At 49.4% G+C, this 19,581-nt stretch overlaps 1 protein-coding gene across 1 annotated transcript in view; it reads left to right on the forward strand.

Moving 5' to 3' along the window:
* The window catches only part of PAX2 (paired box 2), an 87,312-nt gene that overhangs the window by 27,681 nt on the left and 40,050 nt on the right, over positions 1-19,581 (forward strand). The window contains 2 exon segments of the mRNA XM_046654923.1: positions 14,297-14,382; positions 15,941-16,060. Coding sequence (XP_046510879.1) covers positions 14,297-14,382; positions 15,941-16,060 — 206 coding nt within the window.

A 19,581-nucleotide genomic window follows, 5' to 3' on the forward strand; every position in this document is an offset into this window, starting at 1 on the left:
ATTATGTATCATGACTGCCTGTGAGAATTATGGTCCACTATGAGCCCAGCTAGATTTAGGAAGGGAGCCTGGTTTGTGTATATCCAGGAAAAAACCCCTCTATGACTCAGTTATCTGACCATTGAACAGAATTAGTCAGATAATTGCCCCCTTTGTCCACTTTGAGAGCCCAGTCTCTGCGTGTGTCTGTGTGTGTGTATAGGGGTGTGTGTGTGTGTGAACTTCATGTGGCTGCACCTTCTTCTCTGGAATAAGCCCGCTGTTGCTCGAAGACTTGAAGGTTGTCGTTCTCTGGGATTCACAGCGTTTTCATGGGTTGCGGTGCTTTGCATTTTGTAGTTTTTTTAAAGATAAAATGAAACAGTGATGGAAAAAATCCTTATTCAATGAGTTTGAAGGGTTCTCTGATTCTTTAATGTCATAGAGGGGAGAGAAGGGAGAGGAAAACAGGAAGAGAGGGGAAGAGAGGAGAGAAAATGGAGATAAGACAAAGGATGAAGAAAGACGAGAGGAAGAAGCGAGCAAATATTTGACAAATTCAAACCAAATCTGTCTGCTACTGTCTCACATATCTGGATAGACCAGGGAATTTTGGGAGGTTGATGATCATTGCAGTTACTTCCATTGTAAAGGATAAAAGATTTTTTGTTGTTGTTGTTGTTTGTGTTTCTTTGAGGAAGACTAGCCCTGAGCTAACTGCTGCCAATCCTCTTTTTTGCTGAGAAAGACTGGCCCAGAGCTAACATCCGTGCCCATCTTTCTCTACTTTATATGTCGGGCGCCTACCACAGCATGGCCTGCCAAGTGATGCCATGTCCGCACCCGGGATCCAAACCGGCGAACCCCAGGCCGCTGAAGCAGAACGTGCACACTTAACTGCTGAGCCACTGGGCCGGCCCCTAGAATAAAAGATTTTAAGAAAAAAATTTAGGAGAAAAAATTTACTTTGGGCTTAATGTATTCAATGCTATGGCTTAAAGTAACTGGACAACCGCAAATTCTCCTACTTCCTCTGTGCCCAACAAGAGTGGAGACGAAAACCAGTCTCCCATATTCACGATGATGTGTCCTGGCTCCCCATCTTTAATAGGAAAGCCCATGGGGTGAGACTGAGGCCCAAGTTCTCCCCACCGCTTCGACTTAGTTAGGTCACCAAGTTCAGCTCAAGGGACTTCCATAAGATCTACACCCAAATGCCTTGACCTTCCCTTATCTGATTCCTTTCTTAACCCTTCCTTAGTCCCTAAATTTAACACCTAGATTCCACTATTCTTCATTTACACCTATTAGCTGATAAAGGTCCTGACTTTTTAAATTAGAAAATAAATATTTTAAATGAGCCAAATTTGAATCCTGAGATCTTAATCATGCTTAAAATTTTTTAATAAGTGTAAAATGTGTAAGGGCCACCATTTTCCTTTCTGCCTATTCATCACCACGGGGCTGGATGCAGCCCTCTGTATGGAGGTGGACAGTGGTGAACTCTGTCAAGCCCAGCCTCTGCCATTGTCCAAATGGACCAGAAGGTCAAGAAGAGAACTAACCCCTGTCCCCATCTGATTGCCCCTACCTGACTGTAGTTTTTGCACTTCTCTGCTTAAATCACACACACACACCCCTTGATTTATCACAGGATTTTATGTACATCAGCACTTATGTGGACATGTTTGTGTGCATGAATAGACCAATCTTTTGGCTGCTTTACTTGGTAAGCCTTATATATTCATAATAATAATATGGCTAACAAGTGCTTGCTGCAGTAGGAACTGTTATAAGCATGTTGCATGTGTTAATTGATTTAAGCCTCATAAACAACCCCATAGGGCTTTATAGGATTGTTTCTAGATGAGGTAAGTGGAGTACAGAGAAGTTAAGTAACTTGCTCGGGTCACAGGCTAAGTAGCCGAACTAGGATTTGAACCCAGGCAGTACTGGCTCTAACACTCATGTGCTTATCCACTAGTCCATACCTCACATCAACTTTTGATCAAAGGAAGTGCAGGCGTGCACCCCCTCTTGGGGAGCTCTGTATATTTTGCAGTCTCATGGCCAGCGATGTGTTCATACATTTACTTACAAGCTCAGAACCAAGACCCTGCACCCCAGTAGAAAGTCATGTCTAGCACGTGTTCCTCTGCTCTTCCATGGTGTGTGTGTGTGCGGCCCAGTGAGTGCTGAGCCACAGGGTCTGGGGATACTGGGAAGGAGGAAGATGCAGATGGCCAGACCGACAGCGTAGAACAAACTGGGGATTCTTGGAATTAGAGTTCACGTTGTTATTCCCATTGGAATTGGGGAGTTTACTCCCGTCCAACCTCCTCTAGCTCTATCAGTGATCTAGACTCCCCACAGGCATAGGGTTTGGCCTAGGGCTTAACTCTCCAAATTAGGCAGATGTAGGGAGGGTAGCAACAGGACCTGTGTCAGTGTGGTGAGGTCAGAACTGTTTTGTCAAGCAGGGGCAGTTGGCTTCCAAGACAAATAGAACTGTGCATTTGGTCATCAACAAGAAATTTGTCCTGTGTCTCTAAAATCTTCCTTCTAGAAAGAAGCAGTGCAAATGACCAAGCCAGAGTAGCTGAAAAAGCTAAAGGATGGGCCCTCTCACCCACAACCACACGGAGAAAGCAATTACCGAATCATACACCACCACCCAGATCTAGCATCATTACTCAGCCCACATCACCAAGGAGACACCCATTAACCTAATCTCTGAGACATACATTATGAAAAAAAAGATGCTGATATGATCAACGAACACAATAACTCAAAGCAGAAACACAGACATTGCCAGCAAACAATACTCAAATTCCTCCAACTCGGTGTTACACCAAGTGCAGTCACCTCGATACAATGCTACCAAACACTGAGTAACAAACTGTAAGCCAGCTGCCTGGAATGCCTTGCACAATGCGATACACAGTAACACCCAACACAATTCAAACTCTCCATCCCACAGGCACACCCATACACAAAGGCTGAGATCATGTGGCCACCTGAGTGGTGGTAAACACCTGTCCGACACACACAGAGATGGAGCCAGCAGTACAACACCCAGCCCTCTGCATGCCCAGCAGGAAATGGTCACAGCTGCAGCCTCCCTGATCCCCAAGCACAGCGCAGCCTGCAAGGAAGCAGCAGCACCATCCTGGTTCTCCAGCAGGTGGATGTGTCCAGACCATCACCTCCAATAGGGCCTCCGGGCACTCGTTGCTAGTAAGAGAGTAAACTGTCCCCTGAGCCTGCTTCCTGAGACAGGACAAATCAGCTCTCTCCTGGTTGGGGTTTAATAAGACTTTGCCGTTACTGAAAATGACAGAGCTCCAGGGATGGAGAGAAAGGTGGGGCTGGGCTGGAAAGGGGCTCGCCAAGCTGGGAGCAGGAATTCCCCTTCCTCCACCAAGCCCTGCCTTCTGCGGCCGCTCCAGAGCCGAAGCCCTCTTGCTGGGTGTTCACTGAGTATCGATTCAGTCTGCAAGCAATTTTAATATTTCTTCAGGGACTTTCCAGCAACAGCACAAGTCATTAATTCACCCTCCCAAATTGCTTATTCAATAGCAGGAACATGGCTCCTGAATAAAGTCCCAGAATTTATGTGACTCGCACGAGTCAGGAGGTCAAACAACTGTTATGGAGCGAAGTTAAAAATCCAAATAAAATATTGACACTTTTTTGGGGAAGGGGGGGGGAAGTAAAGGTATTTAAAATAGGTTTTTGTTGCAATGCCCCCAGGATAAAGAATGGAAGGAGACTGAAGACAAGTTGGAGTTTATAAAATCAATGGAATTTATTGTACATCTACTTGGCATTTAATAATTCTCTCATTTCCACGTCCCCCCCACCACCACCCCACCCTGGCCATAGACAGAAAGATACACAGGTATACAAATGCACATTTATGCGCATCAATACTGGTGCACAGACCAATATAAAAACACAGTTGTGATGTGAGCATCTCAAATATCCTGAAAAGGAACAGCGATGAGTGTGGAGTCATGTATGACTGTGGCTTACATATTTGACAGAAATAGGCATAACTGGGCAGAGATTCATGAAGTAGGTTTTGATAAATCTATCCAGTCTTATAAATCTTGGATCAATGCATTAGAGCAGACATGAATATAAAGATATGCTAATTGTAGGAATAGTTTCTAGAAACAGAAATGGAGAAACACATCTGTATGCAGTATCACCACAGAATCATGTGCAAGATTTGGAAACTAGATAGATAGATGGATGGATGGATGGATGCATAGATAGATGGATGGATAGACAGATAGATGGATGGATGGATAGATAGATAGATAGATAGATAGATAGATAGATAGATGATAGATAAATAGATGGATGGATGGATGGATGGATAGATAGATAGATGGATGGATAGATGATAGATGGATGGATAGACAGATAGATGGATGGATGATAGATGGATGGATAGATAGATAAATAGATGGATAGGTAGATGGATGGATGGATGGATGAATGGATAGATAGATAGATATAGGGAATTTGGAAAATCTAACCCCCAAACCTAAAAATGCATATAAAATACACTGAAACCATAGCCACTTAACCTAAAATTGAGATTCATTTGTAACACAGACATGATGCTTATCAAATACAACTGTGGCACGTGCACAGAAAAGGGGCAGCGGTTTGAGTCAGAGCCACAGGCAATCTCTGCTCGTTGTGTGCATATACATTTGCTCAGTTGTCCAGATCATGGATGTGAAAAGACTGAAGGAAAAATTTGTTCCTGCCCAAATACATAAGAAACACAAAGAACTATTAATATAGAAATTTCCAGAAGAGGTAATATGATTAAGCCTACAAGACATTGGAGTCACAGGCCTGGACCCAAAGTCTGGCTCCAGTGCTATTAAGCATGTGACTTTGGGCAGGTTGCTTAGCCTCTCTGGGGTCTCCTTGGTAAAACAGAGAACATGCCTATTTGACAGAGTCGTAGTTGGGATTTGAATGAGAAAATGCACTTGTTACAATACCTGTCTCATAGTGAATATGAAATAATTAATAATTATTACTTTTACTATTATTATATGCAGCTCTTCTATTCAGGCCCAGTTTCTCATAGATTAGACCACCTGTTCTTGAATACGACTGACTTTTCTATCCAGTGATTAGCAGCATGGGTTCTGGAGTCAAGCTCCCAGTTTTAAATCCTGGCTCTGCTACTTAACAGCTGTGCAACGTTGGGCAAGTTACTTAACTTCTCTGAGCCTCAGTTCCACATCTGTAGAAAAGGGATAAAAATCTTCATAAGAAGTTGTGAGAAATAAATTAACCCATGTAAAGTGCTTAGCACAGTGCTTGGCACATAGCAAAAATATATTAGTTCACTATGGCCCTTACAATTATGTTATTATTATTACTAATAATAACACTCATTTGTTATTCAATAAGTAGGGTTTATTTGGGGTGTTTTTGAGGAAGATTAGCCCTGAGCTAATGTTCTCGATGATCCTCCTCTTTTTTGCTAAGGAAGATCAGCCCTGAGTTAATATTCATGCCCATCTTCCTCTACTTTATATGGGGGACGTCTGCCACAGCATGGCTTGACAGGGGGTGCATAGGTTCACTCTGAGGATTCCATCCGGTGAATGGAAGCAGAATGTGTGAACTTAACCACTGCACCACCGGGCCGGTCCCTCACCAAATAGTTTTTAAGTCCTTACATTGTGGCAGGTACTGTTGCCAGGTGCTGGAAATACAATGGTGGGAAAAAGAGGCAAGACATCTGCCCTGGTAGAACTCAGAGTCTAGGGGAGGATTCTGTGTGAACTGAGAAAGCAAGAAAACAAGGTTTTAGCTCTGCGCCAGACCCTGAGGGGAAGAGGGGAACAGAGAGGAATAGATCGGAAAGCCAGGGTGGTGCCAGATTGGGAAAGATTTTGAAGGCCAGGCTGAGGAATTTTGAATTTATCCTGTAGGCAATGGGAAGCCATTGTAAGGTTCAGCCACATCCCCTTCTTTCCGGAGGAGACAGAGGGAGACCATAGGTTGGTTTTGAATACTGGTGTAACTAGGTGGGAGGTGGGAGGGGCTAGAGGCTGGGAGGCCAGGCCCTCGCCAGCAGGCCCCACCTCTGCTGCAGCTGGGGGGCCCTTCCCCCAGGCTTCCTTACGCTTGTAGAGGGAGGTGCTCGTGCCTGAGGAGAGGTAGGAGGATGGGCAGACAGGATTTCTCCCAGCGCTGAGTCTACAGCAGCACCCCTTCACCATCATCGTCTCAGGCCGTCTTCTCGCCTCGGGAGCCTCCCAGCCAGGACCGTGGGTGGACAGCTGGTGGACCCCAGCTCTAGCCTGGAAGCCCTGACAGATGAGGGCAGGGCCGGTGGTGAGAGGATCTAGTCTGGTCACGCTCTGGGCTTGGCATGCACTGCAGACTGGTTTCCAAATGGTTAGTTAAACACATTGCCCCTTAATTTTTAAACCTATGCATATCTTGAAGTTAAATCAATCCATATGCTTACCACTCATCATATAAACCATCACTATTGCCCCCTTGGGCCAGCCCCATGGCCCATCTAGCCTGGTAAATTGTATCTGGCCTGGGCTCCCGGGGACACGTGGTGGAAGGATTATTGCCCTCAGTGCCAGTCTTAGAAGCCTAAATTGATGCAGAAAATATGCCTGCTATCTAAAGAACCCACTGGGAATCTATCCTCCTGGAATATACCAAAAAGTATTTTGAAGTTACATTTATTTTTAACCTGTAGTCTAGTTTCCACAGAGGAACTGAGAGCTTCTTGAATTTTGGTTACTGTGTCAGTTGGAGTCAGGATTAGCAGATGGGGGGAAATGTGGATTGACAGAGGATGAGCAAGGAGCCTTCTTAACCAAGACTTTCTCCCAACTCTCCCAACGATGGTTTTCTCACCCTCTGACTTACGCTAGTCTTCTCAAATGTTAGAGAGTTTGAGAATAATCTGGAGAATTTGCTTAAATAAAGATACCTGGGCCCCACTACCATCAGTGGGCCCCAGGGATCTGCATGTTAACAAGCACCTTGGGAGTTTCTAATGCATATGGTTCAAGGACAGTAGTTTGAGGACGCCCTTCTGCAGGCTTGTTAATAGGCTCTCCCTCTTGGAGCTCAGTTATGACCTCTGAGAAGCATCAAAACAGGCAGAGGCTCTTGGGAGGAGCTCTGCTACCTTTGGAATCTGTGTATTCCAGCCGCATCCTGCTACAGCCAGAATGCAAGGTCCTGCCCCCAGCTCTGAAGAATGGCCTTCTCCTCATCAGTGGCCGTTCTCATGCACAGAACCCTGCCTGACATATGGGCACTTGTCCAGACTGAAACCTGCAGGGCGTGTGCGTGGGTGTGGGCAGACAACTCTAAACTCTGCACAAACTGCAAAGCGAGGAAAATGGTTCATGTGAAGCACTTCCAGGCTGCCAGTGGGAAGGGCAGGGTGGATGCTGTTTCCTCTGGGTTTCTAGCGGGAGGAGATAGTAAATTTCAGTTTTTCAGTTCCTGGATGTACAGTGGGGAGATTCCAGTTCCTTAGAGTTCTCAGGAGTAGGGAGAAGTAGGAACCATTTTGGGAGAGGCAAAATTTTCCTGAATGATCTAGGATATCTCACTGGAGGTTCTGCCATGAAAAGTCTCCAGCCGTTTGTGTGGCTCTGACTTGCCTCGGGGCTGAGCCAGAGACATGTGCTTGGTGTAGGCAGCTCTCAAAGGCCTGAGCGGAAGCAATTTCCTGCATTTGTTGGGCAAAATATCCTTTGTTGAAGCAAATATAGTTTTGTCTTCTGGAGTGAACCAGCGTATAATACCCAGGCAGCCTGAAGTCACTGGCAGAGGCTCCTCCCACCACTCGTCTCACTCAGAGGGCAGTAGGGCCAGCTAGTCTGAAACATTCTCTACCCTGGGGTTCCTTTGATTTACCAAAGCAGGAAAGACTTTCCTCCCTATACCAGAGATTAAATATTTCCTGCAAAGACTCTGAAGTGGCCAATCTACCCCAGGACGATTTAAACTGATTTATACATGTATATGACACATGTATGTAGCTACTTGACTTCTTGCCACAAAGACCCTTTGAGCAAACCAATGATATGACCAGGCCTGGAGCCAGCCTGCTGCTCCACGGGGAGGTAATTCCAACGTGGAGAAGGCAGTCTGTTCTAGGCAGCTGGACAGGATTTCATGGGGACATGCTTGGGGATCCCATGTATATATCATATTGGCAACAGCTGGTCCCAGCAGGTGTTGTTACTCCCATTTTCTGGAGGGGAACACTGAAGCTCAGGGGGGCCCTTTATCCTTTGTTTCTCAGAACAAGAGACTGGAAATAGAATACGGGAGTTTGGATTCTGGGCTTTTGGGTATCTCTCTCCTTGAGCCAGTATAGCTTAGTGGTCAAGGGTATGGGCCCTACCTGAATTCAAACCCCAGATTTGCCATTTATTGAATGGGTGACCTTGGACAAATTATAATATGCCTTGTCTGCAAAATGGGTTATATGAGGATTAAGTAAACTATCTGAAGCATGGAACATTGCCTAGCACACTGTAAATATTTAGTAGACAATAGCTTTGATTACAGGAGCCTCTACTAAGGAAGCACTGCTCCTAGAAATCCTGAGCAGCGTAGTCCTGGAAATGCTGCCACCTAACTCTATCCAAGGTGAGCTGTCTGAGGTCACCTCAATGCTAATAGGACCTCTTCTTGTCTTCACCTCGGGGAGTTTTTGCACCCCATTTATTATCATATAATATAATGCAATATAATATCATACATAACATAACATAATATGATGGGTAGGTTAACTTGGAAACCCTGAGGCAGACTGTGGATGGATGGATAGATGAATAGATACATTTGTACTAAGTATACATACATTATATCATTCTATTGATTTGTAAAAAGTTCCCGGTCTGCCTGGCTGTAATGAGATTTTTGAACTTTGCGTGGCGATCAATGAGAGGAATATTATTGGCCTGGAGAATTGATATACCTGCTCTCAGTGGCTTGTTCTGCTCCCAGGCTGCCCCGGCCCCCCAGGTGTACGATTCCAGCAGACACTTAACCTTTTTTACAGTGTCATCAGGCTAAAAGGAATCTAATAGTGACACAGGACTTGTGCTCAGCACTCTGCCACTATTGCTTTCCTGTCACAAATAATTTATAGCCTTCTATTTCCATCCCTGAGCCTGTACCCCAGCCCTGCCTCCCGCTTTCCCCCAGCTCCCGGGAATCAATAAACTCACATAGGCACAGTGGGACTTCAGGGTGCACGGAGACAGACAGACAGACAAAGAGAGGGGAGATGGAGAGAGGGGCAGGGAAAGACAGAGGGCAGAGAGAGGCAGAGAATGAAACAAAACATGAAACACGGAGGGAGGAATCAGAGAAGGAGGCAGAAGGAGAGAGAGTAGAACCAGGAGAGGGTAAGAATGTCCCTAGCACCTTCTTACAATGTTCAGAGCGGCTCTGTTTCTTCACGAGTTTACCAAACTGTTCATAGAGACTCATTACGTGCTTTCCTTCTAACTCGCAGAGCTGATGAGACTGTTTGGCTCTCCAGCTTGGTGGGAGGCGGAGGCCTCCGGGGAGTTTAACAAAGAGGGAGTGACTTCACCTGCCTTGTCATCCTTCCCTCTAAAGCTCTGCCCCAGGCCCCTGGCATCTCTTAGGTCCTGAAGGAGCTGCTGCTCACACTGTGGATCCTCGCTCAGGCCCCCAGACAGAGGTCCCCAGTCCGTCTCCCTGAGAGTCTTTCTGATGCACCTTTTTTGGGGTCAGGCTGTGACACCTGCTGCTCTGTTTCCTGTCTTCTCAACGCTCTTCCCAGGGTCTCCGCAGCAGCTGCATTGACAAGGCTGCGGCAAATTGGGCTGAGAGGCCTCCTGCCTGCACCTGGCTCAGCCCCTACATAGAAAGCAGCCAGGCCTAGGGGTCACCCACAGGAATAATAACACCAGTAGTTATTGTTATAGCAGCATTTACTGAGCCAATCATCATACTAATCATTTTACGTGGATTATCCTATTTAATCCTCACCACAGTCCTAGGAAGTAGATAGTATTATTATCTCATTTTACAGATGAGGGAATAAGAAACTGCCAAGGGTTTCCCAGGCAATAAGTAACAGAGCTGGGACTCAGCCTGAGGCAGTCTGAGCTCGGAGCCTGCCCCTTCATCCCTTTGCTCTGCCAACAACCTTGTGGGAGACACCAAGTGCCTGGAGTGCCTGTGCTGGACCCTGGAAGGTCCTAGGAAAGGCGGGAGGAGAAGGAGCATCCCTGTGAAGGAAGGCGTGCTGGGAAGAGAAGTGGGGAGCAGGGACCCTGGCAGGAACAGCTTTCCATGGAAACGGGGAATGGCACCTCCCAGGCCCCAGTAGAGGGGCGCCTTTCAAGGCTCCCGACTGCACCCTCCCAGGATCCATATCCCAGGACTTGACTTTCCAAGCCAAACCTGCCTGCAGCCAGGGAGGCCATAGATGTGTCTGGCTGTCTTGTGGGGCCAAGAATGAAAAAGAATTGGAGGAGGAGGAAGAAGAACCCGGGGAAGGAGGCCAATGGGTGACCATCTGGTTTCCCCAATCCAGGTTCTTAAATTCCCTGAGATCAGCTCTGAGGATTGGCAAGTGCCCACCGCCTGGGGGGCATTGATGGACACCAAGAGCATTAGTAACTCACAGCAGACACCCTGCCCAGCTCCTCTCCCATGCACCACCAAGCTGCTGTCAGGGAGTAGTGATTTTCCATCACTTGCTGCCTCAGCTAAATCTGCACCAGCGCCCCAGGGGTCAGAGGTTCTGGGTAACAAAGACAGAAACTCCGCAAGGCCATCCAGTTGTCCGTCTCACCCAGCCCCAGCCCTGGGGCTCCCTTAGTCCAGAGCCCATCAGCCCTGAAGCCAGAGCCACCCGCAGGCCCAGTGAGACCCCAGAAGCTTTTGCTGCAATGAATTAGGGGCAGTGGCTCTGAGCTGCTCAGCCTCCTTCTAGATTTTTTGTCTAGACCAGTCTACACTGCCCTTAGCTACTGTCTGGTGTTTCCCGTCGTGATCATGCTCCAAACCTTCCCCCTAACTCTTGAGAGATGACCTTCCCTTCTGCTTTGCTGAGAGATAAAGCTGTAAAAGCTCCTTTTCGAAGCTCTTGACTGTCTCCAAACATGCCTTCTCTGGCTAACTGCTCGCCCATGCCCTGCGTTCCATTCTCTCCTTGGTCTTTCTCTCGGAATCGTCTACGTTCTCTCAGGCAACTTCAGTCTCTCCCTCTTCACTGCTTCTTCCTCCTCAGCCTACAAACTTAAATCCAGGTCTTTCCTACCCTAAACAGCCTTCCCTCCACTCAGCTGCCAGTTCCGTCCTCTGGCTTCCACACTTTCCTCTTCTTTCCTTTTCTACAAATTTTTGAAGGCAATAGTCTACTTTCACTGCCTCCCTCTCCTCCTACTCACTCCCTAACCTCTTTCTGTCTGGCTCCTGCCTTGGTTGCTTTGTTGAGACCACTCTCCCAAGGTCACTGGTGGTCGCCAGAATTCCCAAATCTGTGCCTCTTCTTATTCCCAATTCCCTTCGATTTTTATGTCACCATTGATGCTGTGGATTATGTTCTCCTTTTGGAAATGTTCTTCTCCATCGACTTAGGTGAAACTGCCCAGTCCTGGTTCTGCCATTTCCTGTACAACCAATTCTGTCTCCTCTGCAAGGTCAGGTTCTTTTCCCAGCCTCTGAAAGTAGGTGTCCTCTGGTATCCGCTCCTTAGACCTCTTGTCCCTATCAACACCCCTTTCTCTGACAGTCTCTCAAATCCATATCTGCTGTGCCAGCTGGTGCATGGCCAGGCCCACCTGGATGCTACCCACCACCTCAAACGCTGCATGTCCCTATTCCTGACAGTAGTACAAACCCCCAGCCTGGGGCCGACCCCGCGGCCGACTGGTTAAGTTCACACTCTCCGCTTCGGCGGCCCAGGGTTTCGCTGGTTCGAATCCTGGGCATGAACATGGCACCATTCATCAGGCCATGCTGAGGCGGCATCCCACATGCCACAACTAGAAGGACCCACAACTAAGAATATACAGCTATGTACCAGGGGGCTTTGGGGAGAAAAAGGAAAAAAATAAAATCTTTAAAAAACAAACCAAAAAAGCCCCACCCGCCTTCCAGGTACACGGAATTGGGATTTTAGGGCCTTGGTCGACTCCAGTTAGTTGCCAAATTCTGGTCATCCTGCCTTGACGATGACTTGCAGATTCTTCCCTTTCTTTCCTGGGATCAGCCTGCGATGGCCTCCTGCGTGTGTGTTGCTTTACCAGGATCAGTTTGTACATGTCCCCTCTAGTTTAGAAGTCACTCACGGCTTGAGACTCTCTAAACCTGGTTCCTATACGTTGAAGATGTATGACAAAGCAACAAAAAGCACACATTTTAGAGACTGAATTCTAACTCTCCTCTAACTGGCAGTGTGATCTCGAGTAAGCTACTTAACCTCTGTCAGCTCTGGTTTTCAGTCTGCAAAATGAGGATAATAGTATTTACTTTTGAGGTTGTGAGAATTAACAGTAGTATATGTAAGTAATATAAATTGCGTATAATATTGGCACATAATAGATGCTCAATAAGTGGGAAATCACTCTCATCATTATCACTTCAGAGTTTGCGGCCTGACTTCCTCTTACTCCCTTACACTCCCCACCCTTCTGGCTGACCGGCCCAGGCATTAACCCCTAACACAGCGTGCTCCCTCAGCGTCCATGATCTGCTTCTACTCTCCTCCAGCACCTGCTTATAACCCCCTCCCCATGGCCTCTTTGTTCATCTTAGAATCATATTGCTTTTTACTGGGGAAGGCGACCTCAGAGATCCTGTAGTCCAGCCTCTTTACTTTATAGCTGAAGAAACTGAGGCCAGAAGTAGAATGATGAGCCCAAAGCTATGTAGCCGCTTAATGGCAGTCAGAAGTCAGACTCAGGGCCGTGCGACCCAGTGCCCTCTCCACTACCCTCCGTGCCTCTGGTTCCTACGTGTCCATATATCTATATATCTATATATGGAGAGATATATATAGATATATATATATCAGTTCAGCCCTACTCTGCTTTGAAGATCTACATCAAGTTCTGCCTCCTCTGTCACTTCTTTCCTAATTCCCTCACCTACAAGGGGGCTGGTTCCTCCTCTGCCTCCTTTTGGCACTTCCTGCCTGGCCCCTTGGGTTACCTAGCTTCTTTGGGTGGCTGTCTTCCTTCCCCACAACTTCATTTCCAGCGCTGTGAGGCAGGGGCCTTATCTCTATTGCCTTTGTGAGTGCTCAGGTCCAGTCAGGGCTTGTGACTCACCTGGCTGGTGGAGGTGGACTTGGCTCACATGTCTCTCTGCGGGAGGAGCAACGCCCTGGGAAAAGTTGCTCCCAAGGGCACCTAATTTGACCAGTGGGTGGAGGGGCGTGTTCCTTGGTCCTGGCTGCAGGGTTGCTGGTCTTTTGCATCACTGAGCCCTGGGTCCTCCGGATCACTGGCACACAGGCTCACCCCCAGCCCTGGGATGTTTGGTCTGGGCCCCCACCCCCAAGAGTGCACAGGGAGGACAGTAGGCTTGTCACTTAGGCTGGTAAAGAAGCTGTGGTCCAAGTGAGACCTCAGAAAAGGAGGCCATCAGGCCAGTGGGCTGGACAGGGCTTTCACTTGTTTGAGACCACTAAATGGGCTCAAGAAGTTGTTCAGAGCCTCACATCTGGCAAGGGGAGACCATGTGATGTGTTGGAATCCTGGGGACAAAAGGTCATCTGTGACCCAGGCTTTCCCTGGCTACTTCTCTTTAGCACAGGAAGTGGGGACATCTTGCCTCCTCCCTCAACTCTGGAGGACTGTGATACAGTCCCAATCAGAAAGCCAGCTCCAAAACAATCTCCAGACCCAGGGAGTCCTGTTCCCAGGAGGAGATGTGTGTGGTTGAGGGGGCGAGGGTGGACAGCAAGTCACCAGGGCAGTCCCCACGCCCAGAAAGGGGAGGGATGCTGTGCTCCACTTGCTCTGCTGCCCCAATCCTTGCTACCAAAAATCACACTGCAATTCAGACAACGCACACGGCAGGACAGGATGCAGACAGCCTGGGCCCAGAGCTGCGCTACACTGGATCCGCAGAGCCAACAGCGGGGAAGGCTCATGCTTTGCGGCAGGGGTGCAGGGAGCAGAGGGGTGAGGAAGGAGCTGAGGCGCTTGGAAGAGTTCCTCTGCAGGGCTGGGCTGGAGTTGGCTGGGGCAGGAGAGGGCATGTCATGTGTGATGCTGTTGCGATGCTGTTGCAGGATCATCAGGACCAAAGTTCAGCAGCCTTTCCACCCAACGCCGGATGGGGCTGGGACGGGAGTGACTGCCCCTGGCCACACCATTGGTAAGAGGGCTCAGGGAAGCGGGGAAGCTGGTCCCCACCTAGGAGACCTGGGAAACTCAGCTCCAGCCCCGGGAAATGCCCACCACCCACCTCTCTGAGGTCCAAGACCTGGTCGTTTACCCAGTCTATGCTCTCCCTGAGCCCCTAGAGGCTTGGTTCTCTGCCTCCATCCGCATCTCACAGCTGCTTCGCCTTGTCAGTCTGTGTCTCGCCTCTCTCTTTCTCTTTGTCTCTCTCCTCTCTTTCTCAGTCAGTATTTTTCCTTTAGCTCTTTTTCTCCTTCCCTTCCTCCTCCTTCTCTATCTTTGGTTTTTATCTGATTCTCTCTCTCTACCTGTCCCCGCCCTCTTTCATATCAACCTTCTTACTCCATTTTTATTTTCTTAATTTTAAAATTATCCTTCTCTCCCTTTCCTTCCTCTCTCTGCCTATCCCTTTCTCTTTTCTTCTCTCTGTAGGTGCAGCTCTGGACCTGTTCCTCTCTTTCTCTCTTTCCCTCCTCTTCGTTTGTCTCTCTTGATCTCTTTGTGTCTCTCTCATGCCCTTGGTAACTCTCTGCCTTTCTCTAACCTCCTTATTTACTGACCCTTGCTCATGTCTTCTCAGAGACATGACCAGGTCTACCAGAGCACCTGCCACCCCCCCCCCCCCCCCCCACACACACACACACATACTGTCTTCCCTTTGGCCCAAGGTGCATGGTGCTGCTACAGCCATAGATGAGGCCTGGGGTTTGAGGAGCTGGGCTATGTTTAAACTTATCCTGCTTCCCCTCTTGGAAGCTGTTCCCTTCTCTCTTGACCAGCAGGAAGTAGAAGTGGCCGGTCCCAGCCCTCCTGGAGTTGGCAGGAGCTGTTGTTTACAGGGCCTGGGTTACAGCGTGTGCTGGGAGGGAGGGTTGGGCCGGGCTGTACCTGAGTTGATCACCATGGAGTGAATGTGTTCACTAGCCTGTGCCCTGAGGGGGAAATTAGGAACTTCTCAAGTGATTCCAAGACCAGAAGCAACTGGGAAAGAGGAGCTAAACACTCTTGGGGACTATGGGGACCATTCTTGTGTCTCTTAGAGAATCAGAGACAGATCTTAGAAAGCCGCAGACTCTAAATCAGGACTGATAAAGACGCAGCCCAGGAGACTGAGAGACAGTGAGCTGGGGTTTCTTTCGAAGGATTTGCCTGGCCCCAGAGATTGGACGAGCTGTGCAAGGAGGCATCCTAGGAGCTGTTCTCTCTACAGGACTGCCGAGTTGCTTTCTAGATTCAGTCAGCTTTGGCGTTTCCATCCATCTTCAGGGAAGTGAGTTCAAGGGCTCCAGTCAAATCTATAGGTCTGCAGAGAAGGCCTGGGGTTGACTGGTTGCCACTCAGCCCGGGGCTGGACAGAAGTGAATACCCTGCACTGTACATAGCAATGCCACTCCCCTAAACCTCAGAGGATGAAGGGGATGTGAGCTCCCCATCCCTCCTACTCCCTCTGCTTCTCTCTGCCTGAGCTTTGGGGCTTTGGCCTGCACTCACAACTGCTCTCCTAATGGTATTTCCTCCTTACTCTTGTCCAGTTCCCAGCACGGCCTCCCCTCCTGTTTCCAGCGCCTCCAATGATCCAGTGGGATCCTACTCCATCAACGGGATCCTGGGGATCCCTCGCTCTAACGGCGAGAAGAGGAAACGTGATGAAGGTAGGGAGGAGGGAAGAGGCTTGGCTTCCCTTGTGCATGCTTTGTCCTTGGACTCAGAGCTCCGGTTTCGGCCTGGCCTCGCAGCTGCTCTGCTGTGAGATCAGTTTTAGTAGCAAAGCCCAGGTCCCCCCACTGTCCTGCTGGCTCCTGGAGAGAGGGGGGCAGGCTGCTGGTGGGGCCATCAGCTTCACCATATGCTCAGCAGCCCTGACTACCTCATCTTCCTCTGGGACTCACCCTGAATATCCCAGTGGGATGCCAGGAGGAGAAGCATGAACCCTGTACCTTTGGAAGGTTTTGGAGGTAGGGGAACAGCTGGTCCCTGACCCCAGAATGAAAGGCCAACCTTCCTTGTCCTCACCTGATCCCAGCCCATCAGGAGATGGGGAGTGATGCCATGTACAGCTGACCCTAGTGTCCTTTCTCTGTGACACATGGATGTTATGCCCTTTATAACCACTCAGGGAGCTGGACATGGGCCCTCTGTACTCTTCTCCATGGGAGGAGGCTCCACTCAGGCTCCTCTCTGGCCTTTCCCCTCATTCCTTATAGTTCCTCAAGGTACAGACAACTGTTAGGTGTGGAGTTAAAGGACGAAGGGAGTGGAGAGGAGGGGGAGAGGGGAAAGGAAGTAAGAGGAGAGGGTGGTGGCAATGAGCTTCGGAGAAGGTGTTTTTCAATTGTATATTTGGGGTCCCTTAGTGACCATCTGGTTCTCTTCTGATGCATGAGGCCAGGGCACAGGGCTGGCAGGCCCAGACAAATGGAGACACCAGTCTGGAGCCTGCTTCCTGCCCCAATCTCATGGTCCCTGCTGGGGAAGCAGTAACCTCCTGGTCTAAGGAAGGCATATGATTTTAAGGGTACCTCCCATGAAATAGACAGAATCCTCTAAAGATAAGCATAAAGAGGGTGACCATACATCTAATTAACCCAGGACATCCCAATTTATGCCTTTTGTCTCTGCATCTTGACCAGTCAGCATCTCCTCTTTCTCCTAAAAATGTCCTGTTTGGACAATAAATCATATAGTCATCCCAAGCATAGACAAGCTCTTGACTGGGGCAGCTTTAGAGGGTAAGGAACAGAAAAAAGGGACAAAGCTGAGATTCCCTGGGCCTAGGCTGAGGGAAAAGGGAGTGTGAGAGCCCTGGCCTCCAGCAGGAGGGACAGAGTGTAGGAGAGGCCTGGGTCTGGCAAGACAGTGATGACCTGGTGCTGGCCTCCTTCCAGAAGCCCTAATGGCCTCATTTCACAGGAAAACAGCTTGTCTGGCTCTATTTCTCCTTCTTCCAAAATATCCAAACCCATTTGGCTGCCACGGCCTTTGCCACTCACTAAATTTCATTGTGGTTGTTTTGGCGGCAGCCCCTGATGGGCAGGGGGAGGCTGGGTAAACGCCCTGAGTCCCAATTCTCCCTGGGGGTTTCCCACACTGAGGCCTTAGCCAAGCGCCTGGCACCCTCAGTGGTTTGGAAGATTCTGTCTCAGACCCTAAGGGTTTCTCCTTTAACCCCCCCCCCCCCCCCCGCATTTTTTAGAATGTGAGATGTCCAGGGGCCAGGGGAGGCCACAGGATCTCCTCTCTGCTCTCCCCCATTGGTCTGTGGTTGGGGCCAATCATCCAATCATGCCCTCTGCTTCCTGGGCTCCTATGGGCCATGAAAGGAGGCCAGGGGTAAGGAGGCACTGGCGTGAGGCTGTGGCCACCCTGGGTTGGGCCTGGCTGGCCCAGAACAGAGTGCTCTTCTCTCTGAGCAATTGGTCACATTCATTGTTTCAAGTCAATTCAACTCAGTGAACCCTTCCTGTGCATCAGTTGCAAGAAAGGCTTGGTGCTACAGGATCCCAAAGCAGAACAAGATATGATTCTTGTCCTTTAGGTGCTTACCCTTTAGTGGGGCGTGTAAAACATGTGAGCCCAGAGAGCAGAAAGGCCCATCTGATATCTGCGTTGTGATCGAGGCTTGTGCTGCAGGCTGTGGGAGCTCAGAGTGGGGAGGGGGTAACTTGCCAGGAAAGGCTGCAATTTGAGGGCAGGGCCTGAGGGATGGATGAGGGGCATGTTCAAAGACAGTTGTAGTGTGAAATTCTATGTGATAGACTGGCCTTGTGACCAAAGGTACTGTGGTGAGAAAATACAGGGGCACTTTAGTTGGGATGAAGGCATGAGGGGAAGTAATGGGAGGTCAGGCTAAGTCGATGGGTTAGGGTCACAGGAGATCAGGCCAAGACTGGACCATATATGGAGGTTAGACTTTTTTCTGCAGGCATGGGTAGCCACTGAAAGTGTCTGCGCAGGAAGGGAAAAGAGCAGGGCTGGGTTTGGGAAGACCGTCCTCCAGCAGGGTGATGGTGATGGCAGAGGGGAGTCCTTTCGGGAGGCAGTTGAAGTTTTCTAGGTGAAGGATAATGGGGGCCTGTAAGTTTCCTCTTACTGCTTAAGCACTTCCCTCCTAGGCCTAGCCAGGTGGCAAGAAGGATCAGGAGCCCAGCTTCTTTTAGGGGCATGTGGTTCTCTTGCTCTGACTCCCTGCTCCTCTTCACCAGCCCCAGACCAGATGGAACGGTCCTTTCCCTGATGGAGGCCAGAACCTATGAAGGAGGCCAGTTCTCCCTGATCTCCCCCTCTGCAACCACCTGCCCTCCCCCCCCCCACCCCACCCAACACACACTTGATCCATTGGACCCAGGTGGGAAGGGAGAGGAAAGGAAAGGCGAGAGCAAAGGCAGACCTTTCACAGCCCATCCTCCCCCTCCCCCACTCTGGGTGCCTCCAAGCAGCCAGGCCCTGTTTGCATTAGGAAGCAGCTCAGATGATTAAGAATAGGGGAGATAATTATGTGTCAAGATGATGTAGCCCAACTCTGCAGTCAGGCCAAGGTAGCAGAGCAGCTGGCAGGCCGGTTGCAGGAGGCAGCCTCGGGCATGGGCTGCACAGACACTCAGGTGTGTCCTTCAGCTACCAGCCCAGTGCTGCAGGCACAAGAGAAAACTGACTTGGGGCACTGAGGGGTGCTGGGATGGGAACGGGACACATGTCAGGAGACTAGACCTCTGGAGAGTGGAGGGGCATGTCTCCCTCCAGAAGGACCCTGCTGCCCTGGCTAGGCTGGTCCTCCTTTGGCCCCACGCTCTGGCATCTACCTAGAAATGTCCCACCCCGAGGGCAAGCTGTGAGCCTCTCTGTCCTCGAGGAAGCCGCTCCCGCTCCTGCCTCTGGGTACAGTTCGGCCTATTCTTCAGCTCTAACAATGTCACGGTGGTGGGCATTAGCGAGGACAATCACGGCAGCGTGTGCTGGCATTATGGAGACTATCTCAGCGGCAGTTATTGGTGTTCACAGTGATAATACCCAACGCATTATTGGCATTGGCACTCGGAATAAGGACAGCGTTATTAGTATCTGCAGTGCTCAGATCCGTGGGGTATTAGTAACGGGCCTATCGGCTGTGACTCTGGGGAAAAAGGAACCTGACAGTGACTGGGAGCCTGCTTGAGAGGCCTTCTCATGCCTTGGC

Source organism: Equus quagga, chromosome 2 (genome assembly GCF_021613505.1).
Source record: "Equus quagga isolate Etosha38 chromosome 2, UCLA_HA_Equagga_1.0, whole genome shotgun sequence".
Lineage (NCBI taxonomy): Eukaryota > Metazoa > Chordata > Mammalia > Perissodactyla > Equidae > Equus > Equus quagga.